Source organism: Ophidiomyces ophidiicola (assembly GCF_022830035.1).
Source record: "Ophidiomyces ophidiicola strain CBS 122913 chromosome Unknown scaffold_16, whole genome shotgun sequence".
Classification (NCBI taxonomy): Eukaryota; Fungi; Ascomycota; class Eurotiomycetes; order Onygenales; family Onygenaceae; genus Ophidiomyces; species Ophidiomyces ophidiicola.
Window position 1 is genome coordinate 111,601 of NW_026054656.1, and position 12,450 is coordinate 124,050.

The 12,450-nt window shown below is 49.9% G+C and overlaps 5 protein-coding genes across 5 annotated transcripts; 2 read left to right on the plus strand and 3 right to left on the minus strand.

Annotated features, from left to right (window-relative positions):
• Positions 1-366: 366 nt before the first annotated feature.
• Positions 367-1,863, minus strand: LOZ57_004139 (uncharacterized protein; the record flags this gene model as incomplete). The annotated part of the gene is made up of 3 exons (XM_049253185.1): positions 367-557; positions 616-1,458; positions 1,512-1,863. The coding sequence occupies 3 exons, from the start codon at positions 1,861-1,863 to the stop codon at positions 367-369; spliced, it is 1,386 nt and encodes a 461-aa protein (XP_049107780.1).
• Positions 1,864-2,195: 332 nt separating this feature from the next.
• Positions 2,196-5,272, plus strand: VPS34 (Phosphatidylinositol (PI) 3-kinase; the record flags this gene model as incomplete). The annotated part of the gene is made up of 2 exons (XM_049253186.1): positions 2,196-2,563; positions 2,620-5,272. 2 exons carry the CDS (start codon positions 2,196-2,198, stop codon positions 5,270-5,272), a joined length of 3,021 nt encoding a protein of 1,006 aa, XP_049107781.1.
• A 397-nt stretch (positions 5,273-5,669) lies between these two features.
• LOZ57_004141 (uncharacterized protein) lies at positions 5,670-7,716 on the minus strand (the record flags this gene model as incomplete). Its single annotated transcript, XM_049253187.1, has 4 exons — positions 5,670-6,099; positions 6,154-7,085; positions 7,145-7,238; positions 7,295-7,716. 4 exons carry the CDS (start codon positions 7,714-7,716, stop codon positions 5,670-5,672), a joined length of 1,878 nt encoding a protein of 625 aa, XP_049107782.1.
• Positions 7,717-8,182: 466 nt separating this feature from the next.
• mtg1 (Mitochondrial GTPase 1) lies at positions 8,183-9,296 on the plus strand (the record flags this gene model as incomplete). The annotated part of the gene is made up of 2 exons (XM_049253188.1): positions 8,183-8,446; positions 8,535-9,296. 2 exons carry the CDS (start codon positions 8,183-8,185, stop codon positions 9,294-9,296), a joined length of 1,026 nt encoding a protein of 341 aa, XP_049107783.1.
• A 223-nt stretch (positions 9,297-9,519) lies between these two features.
• Positions 9,520-10,378, minus strand: ISY1 (NineTeen Complex (NTC) component; the record flags this gene model as incomplete). Its single annotated transcript, XM_049253189.1, has 2 exons — positions 9,520-10,284; positions 10,376-10,378. The coding sequence occupies 2 exons, from the start codon at positions 10,376-10,378 to the stop codon at positions 9,520-9,522; spliced, it is 768 nt and encodes a 255-aa protein (XP_049107784.1).
• Positions 10,379-12,450: the final 2,072 nt, after the last annotated feature.

Below are 12,450 nucleotides of genomic sequence, written 5' to 3' on the forward strand. Positions count from 1 at the left end.
GGCACTGGATTTTGAGCCTCGGTGGCATAATGTTTGATCCGAGTGATGTAACTTGCATGCCACCCAGTCAGATGGTCTAGAATAGTCGGATGACATGGAACACCCTTCCCATACAATCAACATTTTCTTGTGTTCACAGTGAATGGGTGAATGTGAACAAAAGTAAATGCTAAAAATCCCAAGTCATTAAATATGCATTGACACTACAAGCCACACCACAGGTATAAATGTACCGTATTTACAAGAATAGAATATTATCACAACACAACAAATATATATTGATCACAATGCCACCCCAGGTGTATTAGATACCATGCACCCAAAAATTTTTCAAAGAGCTCAGACAGCCTCCCAACCATAAACAGCTTACAAACGCTGACTTGCAAGCGCGGTCTGACCGCGCTGCTCCTCTTCATCTCTATGAGGGATTAAGGGCTTTTTAATATCGAAAACCTCAATCAAATCTCGCCAGGTTTCGAAGTCAAGGCTAAAAACAGCCTGGAACTTCTCTATGCCTTGATCCCTAGCTTCGGATGCTGTTACTGGCTTTGATGGATCTAGAAAAAGTGACGGTCAGCTCTATCTTAGGCCACTTGAAGGAAAATCTGGACTCACGCAGCGTGGGGAGCTGTTTACTGTCAGTATAGACTCCGACACTCCCGTCTCTGACCAAAAAGCTGACGTAAAATAGATTCTCCACGGTCTGTCCAAAGGAGTTTGGATTGATGCAGAATTTGAAAAGTGGCACTCCACCATCATCGGCCAGGTCATATTTGTCCACAACCTCCCGAATCTGGTCTTGTGTAGGCTCTTTCAACTTGGAAAGCTCGTTGGTAGCACGCGCCTCACCTGATTGCTGCTTGGTTACTAGGATTTTCCGAATCTCGGTGCAAATAGCTGTCAAATTGGCGGTCTCCAGCTTCTCCAAATCCTCGGCTTGGAGTTGTTGCGGGCGAACTGCCTGGGATGGATCGATCCTTTCCTGCCTTGCCCTTCGCTGTGTGACCTGCCGGGTTCGCTTTTGAACAGACAGTGGGCCATACAAGAAACCAGAGAGTGAAGGCCGCAGATTGTAGGGAAGACATGCCTGCCTACCCAATACATCCCAGTTGAGGGTGTCATCTTCATCTTCATACTCCTCGATATTTCCACCATCGGTTCGGCGCCGACGTCGTTGAGAGCTCACTTGCTGGCTGGACGATGATGCCTCATCAGTAGCTCCCCCACGCATGAATGATATACATTTTGATACAAACTCATCCACATCAATGCCTGCAGCTGAGTCTCCCAGAACCGCTTGTGCAGTACGCTTATACGATAGATCAGCTGCAGCCACGAGAAGGCGAGAATCAATTGTCGCATCTGATGTCTGTTTAACGGACATGAAAAGCTCATTAGCCTTTGTAACGGTATCGTGGATGCCCCTAGACCGTGTTTGTAGGTATTCGGCGCGCGAATCTAAGTGAATGTCAGCAACCGTTATATCCAAGTATTCTAGACGGAAGCAATACCGTTCATTTTATTTGTGAGCTCTCGTAGACTCCTACGGATCGCCCTTCGTTCTTCAGGATCCTGATCCGGGTCATAGAGGCTAGTATCACCCAGGTCCGCCAATTTATCTCTATGAACCTTCTCAACATGGACCCTGTCCGAGACCCTACGCCGTTTATTCGATGTATCCTCCATGGTTGAGGTTGTTGTTCTAGCTTGCGCTGACGATCCGCCCTGCTTTCGTTTTTCTGCGCGTGATGCCGTTGGTGAAGCGCGGTTTTCTTTGTCCGAAGAGGACGCCAGCGATGCGCCCGTGGAGCCTTGAGGAGTTGACTGAAGGTCTGAGCTATTGTCAGTTGGAGACTGAGCCATAGCCTTCGCCGTTCTTTGTAGAGATAGAGTTAAATGTAGAGTCGGATGTTTTCCCGTACTCCGCCGTACTGTCTGTTAGAGCGCGTCTAAGTAGAAAATGAGCAAACATGCGGGTACTTCCATGAAGGAAAAAATTCCAAATAAATAGCAGTTGCTCAGTGCACAGCTGGCCACCTTCACAGCCTTCAGATCTCAGCCTTATGGCCACCCAGTGTGTTGTGACCTTTCATTGTTCACTTGAACCATTTAATTGACAAAACGCGGTGGCCCGTGCACGCCTGCATATATCGGATTAACATATTCCCGAAAGATCTGACAATAGGGCTGGAGCTATGAGAAGCCCTAACTGCCTGTTTAAGCAGGCTAAGCAACTTGGGGTCCAATCAGCTGGGGCACCTGGCAGCAACGTTGACATCACTAGCATTCGCGATTCTCAAAGGAGCAACTTTGTGAACGCAGAGGCGGCCAGCAATCAAAATACACAAGACAAGAACCTTTGCGAAACAGATGCTGAGCTAGACTATTGCTTTGCGCACGATCAACCATTTGTGTTTACAAACAGTGATGACACTCAGGAGAATGGAACAGATTCCATTGCTGACTCTGCCTCTTTACTAGAAGATTGGGACGTTATTGGAAAAATGGAAGCATTTACATTCGCAACATCAACACAGGTGCCTCTACCAATACGTGTCAAAATGTATGAAGCTTCTCCTGCGTCAGTCATGACCATTTATCGCTAATAATCATTGCTAGATGCAATCTTGAAGGGAAGCAGAGACAGATACCCTACTCTGAACTCCTTCAAAATGAAAGACTTCGGCACCTCGGGTCAAGTCAGAACCCGATATCTGATCTTTATGTTACAGTGCAGTTGTGGTCCAGCTGCAAACCTTTGGGTGTCAACATGCAAACGTCATACAAATCGTTCAAGACGTCGCGCACTTGGAATGAGTGGCTCGAAATGCCAGTCCTGATCAAGGATGCCCCCCAGAATTCCCAGCTAGGTATTACCATCTGGGATCTCGATCCAATGGGTGATGATTCGTTCCATGGCCACTCAACTCCCTTTGGTGGCACTACAATTTCCATTTTTGATGAGGATGGTACGCTTAAGAAGGGGAAGCAAAAATGCAAGATATATAGGCATAAAGCAGCAGATGGTTTCACCAACACGACCACTCCAAGCATACCTACCCCCAAGCGCCGAACCGGTCAGTTTGTTGAAGAAGGCCTTACGCCTGAAGAGTTGGAGTTGGAGCGCCTCGAGAAGCTTCTAAAAAAGCACGAAATGGGTGAGATTCCCAGGGTCGACTGGTTGGACCAGTTGGTTTTTCGAGCAGTAGAGAAGAAGAAAATCGAAGCCGAAGAAGCTGCTAAAAAGCGTGCGTTACGAAATAAAGTCGCCCGAGAGAAATACATCGCCGAGAATGGCGTGGAGGCAAATGAGTTAGGAGACGATGGCATAGATGAGGAGAATTTTGTGCTCTACGTTGAATTTCCGCGTTATGATTTTCCTATTGTCTTTCAAGACTTTGAATATCCACCGCCACCTATCTCCACTTTCTCCCAGAAAACTAACTCCATGAGCCAAACGCTTCGTCCGCCCCCCGAAGTTCGTCTTGGCCCTGGAATTGGCGGTGCTGACGATGACGAGAACTACCCAATTATCAAAGTTTACGACCCTGAGGTGGGTCAAAAGGGAAACCCATGCGAAGACAAACATCGTAGATTAGTTCGAAGTCACCGAACCGGAATTATGGATCGCGATCTCAAGCCCAACGCGAAAATCCGGGATGAATTGAATGATATCATGTCTTATGGACCTACTCAGGAATTAAATTCCGAGGAAAAGGATCTTGTCTGGAAGTTCAGATACTATCTCACCCGCGAAAAGCAAGCGCTCACCAAGTTCGTGAAGTCTGTCAATTGGCAAGATGCTAGCGAAGCACGCCAGGCCGTTGAAATTCTTCCAAAATGGACCGAAATAGGCATAGATGATGCTCTTGAATTACTTGGCCCAACCTTTGATAACCCTGCTGTTCGAGCCTACGCTGTTGAGCGTCTGAGGAAATCTGATGATGAGGAGCTACTGCTATACTTGTTGCAACTCGTGCAGGCCTTGAAATATGAAGGCATTCCTGAACATGCAACGGAAGAGTCTGCGCAGGACTCTTCCTTGAGTAACTTTCTGGTTACCCGAGCTGCGCAAAACGTTCTTCTCGGGAGCTATCTTCACTGGTATCTGATGGTCGAATGCGACGACAACACGGGCAACTCATCTGCTCACCGTGAACTGTTCGCCCGCGTCGAATATTATTTCATGGTTGAGCTAGAAAGGGTTAACCCTGACCAGAGAAAGACTCTCTTAAGACAGGGCGAACTCATTACCGTATTTTCATCGATCTCCAAGGACATCCGGTTGTCTAAGATCAACCGCAATGCGAAGATTGAACAGCTGAAAAAGTGTCTAGCAGATCCCAAAAACGAGATCGTGCAGATCGATCCGCCACTACCTCTCCCTCTAGACCCTGAAGTTCGAATTATCGGGTGTTTCCCAGAAGAGTCGAATGTCTTCAAGTCTTCTCTATCACCTCTCCTTATTAACTTTAAGCTTGCTGGTGGGCGAAAGTACCCGGTTATATTTAAAGTGGGAGATGACCTTCGACAAGATCAATTGGTCATCCAGATCATTAGTCTCATGGACCAGTTACTAAAAAAAGAGAACTTGGACCTGAAGCTTACCCCTTATCGTGTTCTTGCGACCAGCGCAAATGCTGGGGCTATGCAATTTGTCCCATCGACCTCCCTTTCGGCCGCGTCTGAGAAATACAAAGGTTCAATCCTGGCGTTCTTGAAAGCAAATAACCCCGACGAAAGCGAGCCTTTAGGCGTACGTAAAGAGGCAATGGATACCTATATCAAATCCTGTGCGGGATATTGCGTAATTACGTATCTTTTAGGGGTTGGAGACCGGCATTTGGAAAATCTCTTACTGGCTCCAGACGGCCATTTCTTCCATGCCGATTTCGGATTTATTCTTGGCCGCGATCCAAAACCCTTTGCACCAATGATGAAACTATCCAAAGAAATGATCGAAGGAATGGGCGGTGCGAACTCTCCAAATTATCTCCAATTTAAACAGCACTGTTTCACGGCGTACACTACGTTGAGGAAATCTGCCAATCTTATTCTGAACCTGTTTAGTTTGATGGCTGATGCGAACATTCCTGACATTCGAGTCGAGCCAGATAAGGCGGTGTTGAAAGTTAAGGAGCGGTTCCACCTTGAGTTGAGTGAAGAAGAGGCCATTCGCCATTTTGAACAGCTGATTATTGAGAGTGTCAACGCGGTCTTTGGGGCAGTCATTGATCGCATTCATGATCTTGTTCAGGGGTGGCGAGCTTGAGCCTAGCGAGCTAATACTTATCACGATGACCTAGGATGGTAGCCTCGTTGCATTATTCTTCCCGGTGCTAAACTATCCTCGAAGCTTACGTTTTATGTTTTATTTTGAAGAACAAAGGCAGCCGGAACTAGATTTGTCAAATAAATACCCTTTTGCATTTGTTAGCTCTTCTTTCTTGCGAATAATGGCATCTAGCGAGGTGTAATTTGGCGTTAAATTGAGAACTTCGAAAGCATTTTCACTCGACTATATACAACCACGTAGTAGTTAAGAGGCCCGAGCCAAAATATGTAACACCTTTATTCTATCAGTTATCTAGTCCACTCGCCAGTTGTAGTTATATAAGACCCATATACAATTATAATTTTCATTAAGCATAACATTTCACAATGAACGCTTAGGTTTCCTTCACATTATCCGAAATACGGACTTCACAGCCCTGCTGGAAAACGCCGTCATCTCTTTTAGGGCTACGCTCCCGACTCTCTTCAGTTTTTTCGTCTATTACCCCCTGACGTCTCCCTTTCGCATCTTCATCGTCTTCTGGAGTTCCTGGTCTGCATGCCCACCCATCAACAAACCGAAGTACATCTCTTTTCCACCAGCGGTTCATAAGTAATAGTCTAAACGGAACGAGCAAAATAATCAGCACCGGGAATGTAGGTGCACCTTTCGTGAGAGTTAAAATGAATATTGCAGTTGTTAGAACGACCTGGAGAATGGTATATAGGTGAATGGGGAGGTACGACGAGTTAGACAACGGAGCTGGAAGGGGAGGAAGCTCGGAAGGAGAGGATAGAAGATGGAAGAAGCGGTAAAGAAGAGGGCTATTCTCGTGGTTAGTGCCATGTTAAGGTAGGGGTTAGGTGTGGTGAGCGTACTTGACCGATAAGCTCTGCTCACCCATAAAGAGAAACAGCCCAGCCAGAACACTTGTGGGTGTTAGGCCGAGAACTTTCATTAGAGGCGGGCTGATGAAGACGAGAATACCACAAGCATGAAGAAAATGCGACCATCGTTGTTCATATACGCGGTCATTTTCGATCATACGGACCTCCGTTTCTCCGTCGACTTCCGTCATTACCTCTTCCTTTTCTGTATGCAAGAGGGATTCTGAATGCAGCGGAGCTTGTGGCAGTAAGCCATTTGCAGGCGGAATACCTAGAATACCGCAAAGAGCCGTTGTAACTCCTAGGAGCACGATGTCCCACGCAAAGCCGCCAGGCTTCCGCGTCCCATATCTCTCAATAGTGCATATTATAGAGCTGATTTCATGATCAAAGAAAAAGAGCATGGTGATAATAAGTGCAGGTATGATTGCTGCAAATACCCAGCGAACTGGTAATTTCCAAAACTCGACCAGGAACGTTTCACGATCCGGCGACGTGGGACGAAAGGAGGTAGAAACAACGAGCGTAGTTTTGTCCAAGTGCGCCAATTCTCCAATATAAGGCATTCCAACAAATATTATAATCGATATAGCGGCAGCATATTCAGATAATCCAAGGCGAATATAACGATGAAATAAAGGTTTCCAGTGCTGCGCTGTTGACAAAAATATTGCCACCAGCATGGTCCCAATCGCGCCAATCACTGCGTACAGAAATGCGGCAAAGGAAAGATTGGCATGAGCACGTTCCAATTCCTGGACGGCTTTATGGAAGTATATAATACTGTTGAGGAGGGAGAATATCTCCGTTGAAAAAGTGGTCACATACTGCATAGTCCAGTCATGGGCATTGAAAACTGCCAAGAGGATATGAAGCCATCCAGCATGGATGAGCGACCATGCCATGAACGGGAGGAACGGTATCTATTTTCGGGTTAAGTTCTCCACTCGCTCTTTGTATGCATGATGTTGTGCATAGTTACCTTGAAAGAATCCTCGCACAAAGAATATATATTTTCTGCAAGCACAGAAAATGGGCCCGTCACACCTAAGATCGTCAACGGTTGGATCGACAATCTGCAGGAGTCTTAGCTATAGAACACAAATCTCGTTCGGTTGCTCAATGGACGTACAAAGAGAAGAGAACTCCGCAGACGCCTGTACTCAGTACTACCTCGATAGTCCCCCAGTTTTTGCCAGTGAGCACGTAGAGATCGCTCGCAAACGTGATCCCCGGCAGCAAGTTCGTGAAGAAAACATAGACCGCACTTGCAAAGACCAATTGATTGAAGACTTTCCAATCCGATATATATCGTCGCCGTACATTTCGCAGATCCTGCGCCAAAAGCCTAAGCGGCTGCAGCGAGCCGCCGCGCTCGAAGAGCCCAGCAAATCGTCGCACAGCAGACGGCCTATGACTGGGACTCTCTCCGCCGGCAGTCCCACCCTCTTCCCGCGGAGGCGTCACGGCCTGGCCGCTGCTGGAAGTCTCCAAGTCGGCCACCGGCTCCTTTCTGCGCGGGACAAGACGCCGAAGGAACCAAGAGCGGGCCATGAGTTGTCTTGTCCACAGTAGTAGCTTCACTAAACCAAGCCTAACCCCAGCACCCAAGCATCATACATAAGAGAGACGGACAACTAGGCAAAACGCGCAAAAAGAAGAAACAAGAGCAATGGTGCTGCATGCTCGTCTGGCATCGCGAGAGGGCTGCCCGCCCTTCCCGCGCTTAATGAGTTCTCGTTCCGGCCGGCTATGAGCAACGTGGGCCCGTCGAACCAGAAGCGCCGTTGCGCCTCGTGGGCCGCTTAAGGTTTACGCACGGGCCACCGACAAGCGCGGCGCCAAGCAACAGACTGGCTTATTCAGCAATGCATGGCCGCCTTTTATTCTGCCGCTTCTTTTTGATGCCAAAGCTGCTCAGACGATAGAAGCAACATGTACGAAGTACTCCGTACGAGTGCTGTTAATTTACATTGCTTCAATTTTGGGAGGAGGGGGTTTGTATTTTCCCGTTTCAGAAATGTCGGCCTCGTTCGTTCCGCGCCAGGTCTTCAATGTCGCGGAGAACATTCCCCGGTCCTATTTTCTAGGCCATCATCGAGCCGGCCTCATGAAGATGAAATCAATGCTGGACACGGTTGACCACGTTATCGAATGCCGTGATTTTCGCCTTCCGTTTACCTCTATTAATCCTTTGTTTGAGCATGTTTTGGGAAGTAAGCCACGGACGATAGTTTACACAAAGCGGGATCTGGCCGGGGATCGTAAGCTTCCAATGCAAAAGGTTCGTATCGCCGTGGCCGTTCAGCTTTTTTTTTCCCCCTTTAATTTCTGTGGGATACAGACTCATTTTCTGACTGGAATTGGTTTAGATTGAGAATCAAGTCCTGAGATGGGACCGCCGAACCTCGAAAGTTTTCATCATCGAAAAGTTCGCGAGAGATTCCCTAAAAGAGTTCATAAAATACTTCCGAGCCCTCCCACTCCCGGAAGACAACCTGACCGGATACAACATATTAATGGTGGGCATGCCTAACGTGGGCAAATCCTCCTTCATCAACCACCTTCGCACCAAGTACCTGGAGCCACGACCGGCGCCCAAGGCGGCCATCACCGGCGGCCAACCCGGCGTGACGCGGAAGATCAGCACGCCCATCAAAATCCTCGAAAGGAAGCAGTGTCCCATATACGTGCTCGACACGCCCGGTGTGTTTGTGCCGTACATCCACGATGCAGAGACCATGGTCAAGCTGGCGGCCTGCGGCATAATCAAAGATTCCCTCGTCAACCACGTCACGATCGCAGACTACCTCCTGTACCACATCAACAAGGTCAAGCCGTACGCGTACCGGCGCTACCACGAGCCCACGAATGATATCATGGAGCTTCTCGAGTGTTTTGCGCGCCAGACCGGCTCTTTTCAAAAGGGCGGGCTTCCCAATATCGACGCGGCGGCGCGCAAGTTTCATGTGTATTGGCTGCAGGGGAAGTTTCCGCGGTTTGTTCTCGATGATGTATTGAGTATAAGTACGACTCAGCGCCGCGAGTGGCAGTCGAGGTTCAAAGACATGTTTAGTGATGAGCAGAAGCTGGAAGAAAAGGGGCCGACGTCTACTATAGAACTGGGTTTATGACAGCATTTAAAAGACTATTGCTTGGGGTGTTTTATAAATTTCTTTATGATTATGCTACTTTTTAGGAAATCTTCTTCTGCAGCAATTGCAGGTGTACAATACATGATTCAGCTAGATAACAGTACAATTGGTTAATACCATGAAAATATAAAAAATCGCCCAACTCCCTCCCCCCAAAGAAAGCCTTAAGAAAAGGAGGTAAAAAAAATAACGTAAGAAATGTTCAAAGAATCTTATCAAGTAGCCTCCGTCTTCGTCTATCCAGTAGTTCTTCCTGCACCTCATCAAGCGTAGGCAGCCTCCACTCCACACCATCCCCCCCATTCCCAGGCAACGGCTGCCAATCCCCGCCAGCAGCGTCGTCGTCGCCCCGTTTCAGCATACTATCAAAGGCCTCTTTCTCTTTCCTCCGCTCATACGCCAGCAGCGTCCCATCCTCCTCATCCAGGCCGTATCCAAAATACGCCGCATCGACATGTTTCTTGAGCATCTCATTCTGCCTACCACCGCCACCGCCAGAGTCCTCCAGCTCGTCAGCGCTGCGCTTCTTCGCCGCAGCTTCAAACATCTCCTTGACCCCAGGCAGCTCGCGCGCGCGGCCAAAGTAGCGATACCCCTTGCCCGCACCGGGAATCTCACGACCATCCTCATCGTACACACGGCCCCCGCCGCCGCCGCGGGTGTAATTGGGCCCGCCCAGGTTGCGGATCTGCACCTCCCACATCCACTTCTCGCGCATGAGCTTGTTGATCTCGTCGTTGAGGTCGCGGATCTGGTAGTCGCTGAGGCTCTGGTCCTGGATGCGCGAGACCTTGCGCGACACCTCCTTGAGCACCTGGCCGCGCCACTTCTCGCACACGGGGATGGAGTCGACCGAGGTGATGGCGCGCGGCCGCCGCGTGCGCCCGATGTCGAGAATGCCCAGGTCCGCCGCCTGCGCGGCCCGGAACCGGAAGAGCATCGACTGCGCTTTTTCGCTGTTGCGAGCCTGGACGAGGGTTAGTTTTGTTTGTGGGCTGTGGTTTTGTTTGGGCGGGTAGAGATGCCGCGGCAAAAGGGGAGAGAGAGAGAGCGCTCACCATGGCTGTGGGATGCGAGACAGGCGCAGCGGTGCGAGAGGGAGAGAGAGAGGGCGGTCAATGCTCTGGATGGAGTGATGATGAGGAGAGGAGGGCGAGTGGTCGAGATAGAAGGGCAATTAGGCGTGGTTTCAAGGGTTGAGCTCTGGGTGGTGATGCTCAGCAAAAAGGCCTGTGGCGGGTTTGCAATTTTTGGCGCCGTTTAGAGTTTCCTCCCCACAGCCTTGGTGTGTTGTGCAGCTTCAAAGCCAACCACCAAACAATCCACGGCCAGGCAATAATAATAATAACGGGAGAAGCGCCCAGCAACAATTCACGGGCGTTTTCTGCGGCTGTGGACGTGTTTTGCATGCTTGCCGTTGCAGGCGGCCACTGACATTGCGGTTTCCACTACCATGGTGCTCTGGCGCAGGGGGTGTTTGCTCGCTGGTCGACTTGGTTTTCTGGCAGCTAGCTGACACTCTTTCAATGAAGCAACCTAGGGAGTTCTCGTCTCATCAGAAACTTGCCAGAGCCGTTGGGCGGCATAACAGTGTGTGGACATCTCAATTGACGGCTTACAGGAAAGTAGTCTCGCAATCGTTGCCTCGCATATATCAGAGAAACGGAGCCCATTCCAACAGCCCTGCATTCACATGCTGGCTGCAACCCATATACCGGGCCTTGTTTCTGAAATATAGTACCTCGCAGTCGCTCCGTGTCCCCATGCAGCAAAAAGTTCCACTTGGGTCTTGCTGAATAGATGAGGTTGTCTTTGCCTCGTTTCTGCTTGCATGCATTACGAGCGAACGGAGGGAATTGGGATCTTCGTGCGTTGAATCCAAGCTAGGACCCCCCACATCGAGCAGAATATGTATGTATGTATGTATGTACGGAGTACACGGTGGTGGAGGTGCTCACATGCACCAAGGCCATGTCATCGTCTGCAAGCTACGAGAATAGTATATGCGACGCTGCTACTTGGACGAGATGGGTCGAGATTTTCTTTTGAAACACCTGGCCCTGGCGGGCTATGGTCTTCACGGATATAGGTGCGTTTCGCCAGGCACGCAGAATACCTTGCTGGGCCAAAGCCATGTCATTCATGCCAATGCCAGAGCCCCGCTGGGGCAACAGGTGCAACTCTCAGCCGCTGGTGCCTGGGCGCCAGACAAGAGCGCGAGTCCACCGATGACTGGCATTAATACGTGGACAGCAGTGGTCATCGGTGCAACCCCATGCCGTCTCTGTCCAACATCCCTGTTGATCCGCGCAGGAAACCTAAGAGATATGTAACTATAACTGACTAGACTATTACGCACACAATCCATCGAGCCTGGAGGAGCATGTTAATAATAATGTTATCCAGAGTACAGAATACTCCGCACAGGCGGGCGGCGCCGCGCTCCCGGAGGAACACCAGGCAGTTCACTACTGCTCCGTTTCTCCAGCCGTGCCCTCCACCACGTGTGGTTAGCCAGGCAGGACAGGCATTAGCGAGCCTGCCAGCAGTTTCGGATTGACAACGGTGGGCGTGCGCGCCGCGTTTTTTCTTTTGCCGGCCCGGTGCTGGCTCGCTTTGGGCAGTGGAAGCGCCTATTTATGCGTGGCCTTGCAGACACGAGGGCAATTCGCGAGAGAAACATAGTTCAGTAACGACGGGTTCAAGAGTTGCGGTGGAGCGCCAGGATGCGGATGTGCTTGAAGGCCCGCGAAAAGAGGAGCGACGGCGATGACGATGACACCCTGGCAAGCCTGGGCTGTAACTACGTGAAAACATTCGCCGTCAATGCAGCACGGCAGCGACCTGCTACTCGGGCGTTTGGCCATATCATTGCTGCGGCCGCTAGCCCGGCGGCGGCGGCGTGTGTGTGTGTCGGGGTTCTAGACAGAAGGTCGCTCTGGAACCAGAGAGGGTTTTACCAGCGGGTTATAGTTCGAGTGCCTGCACAGCCATGGCACGGAGCTGCTCCCCCAGTCTGGGTTTGTCTCCCCTTCAGGTCGGCCGATGGGGGCCTGCCTGGTTGGCACGTTCCCGGGAATCCACCCCCTCCTTTGTTTCAATTGTTGATCGCGCCGCGCACCCGATCGGGCAT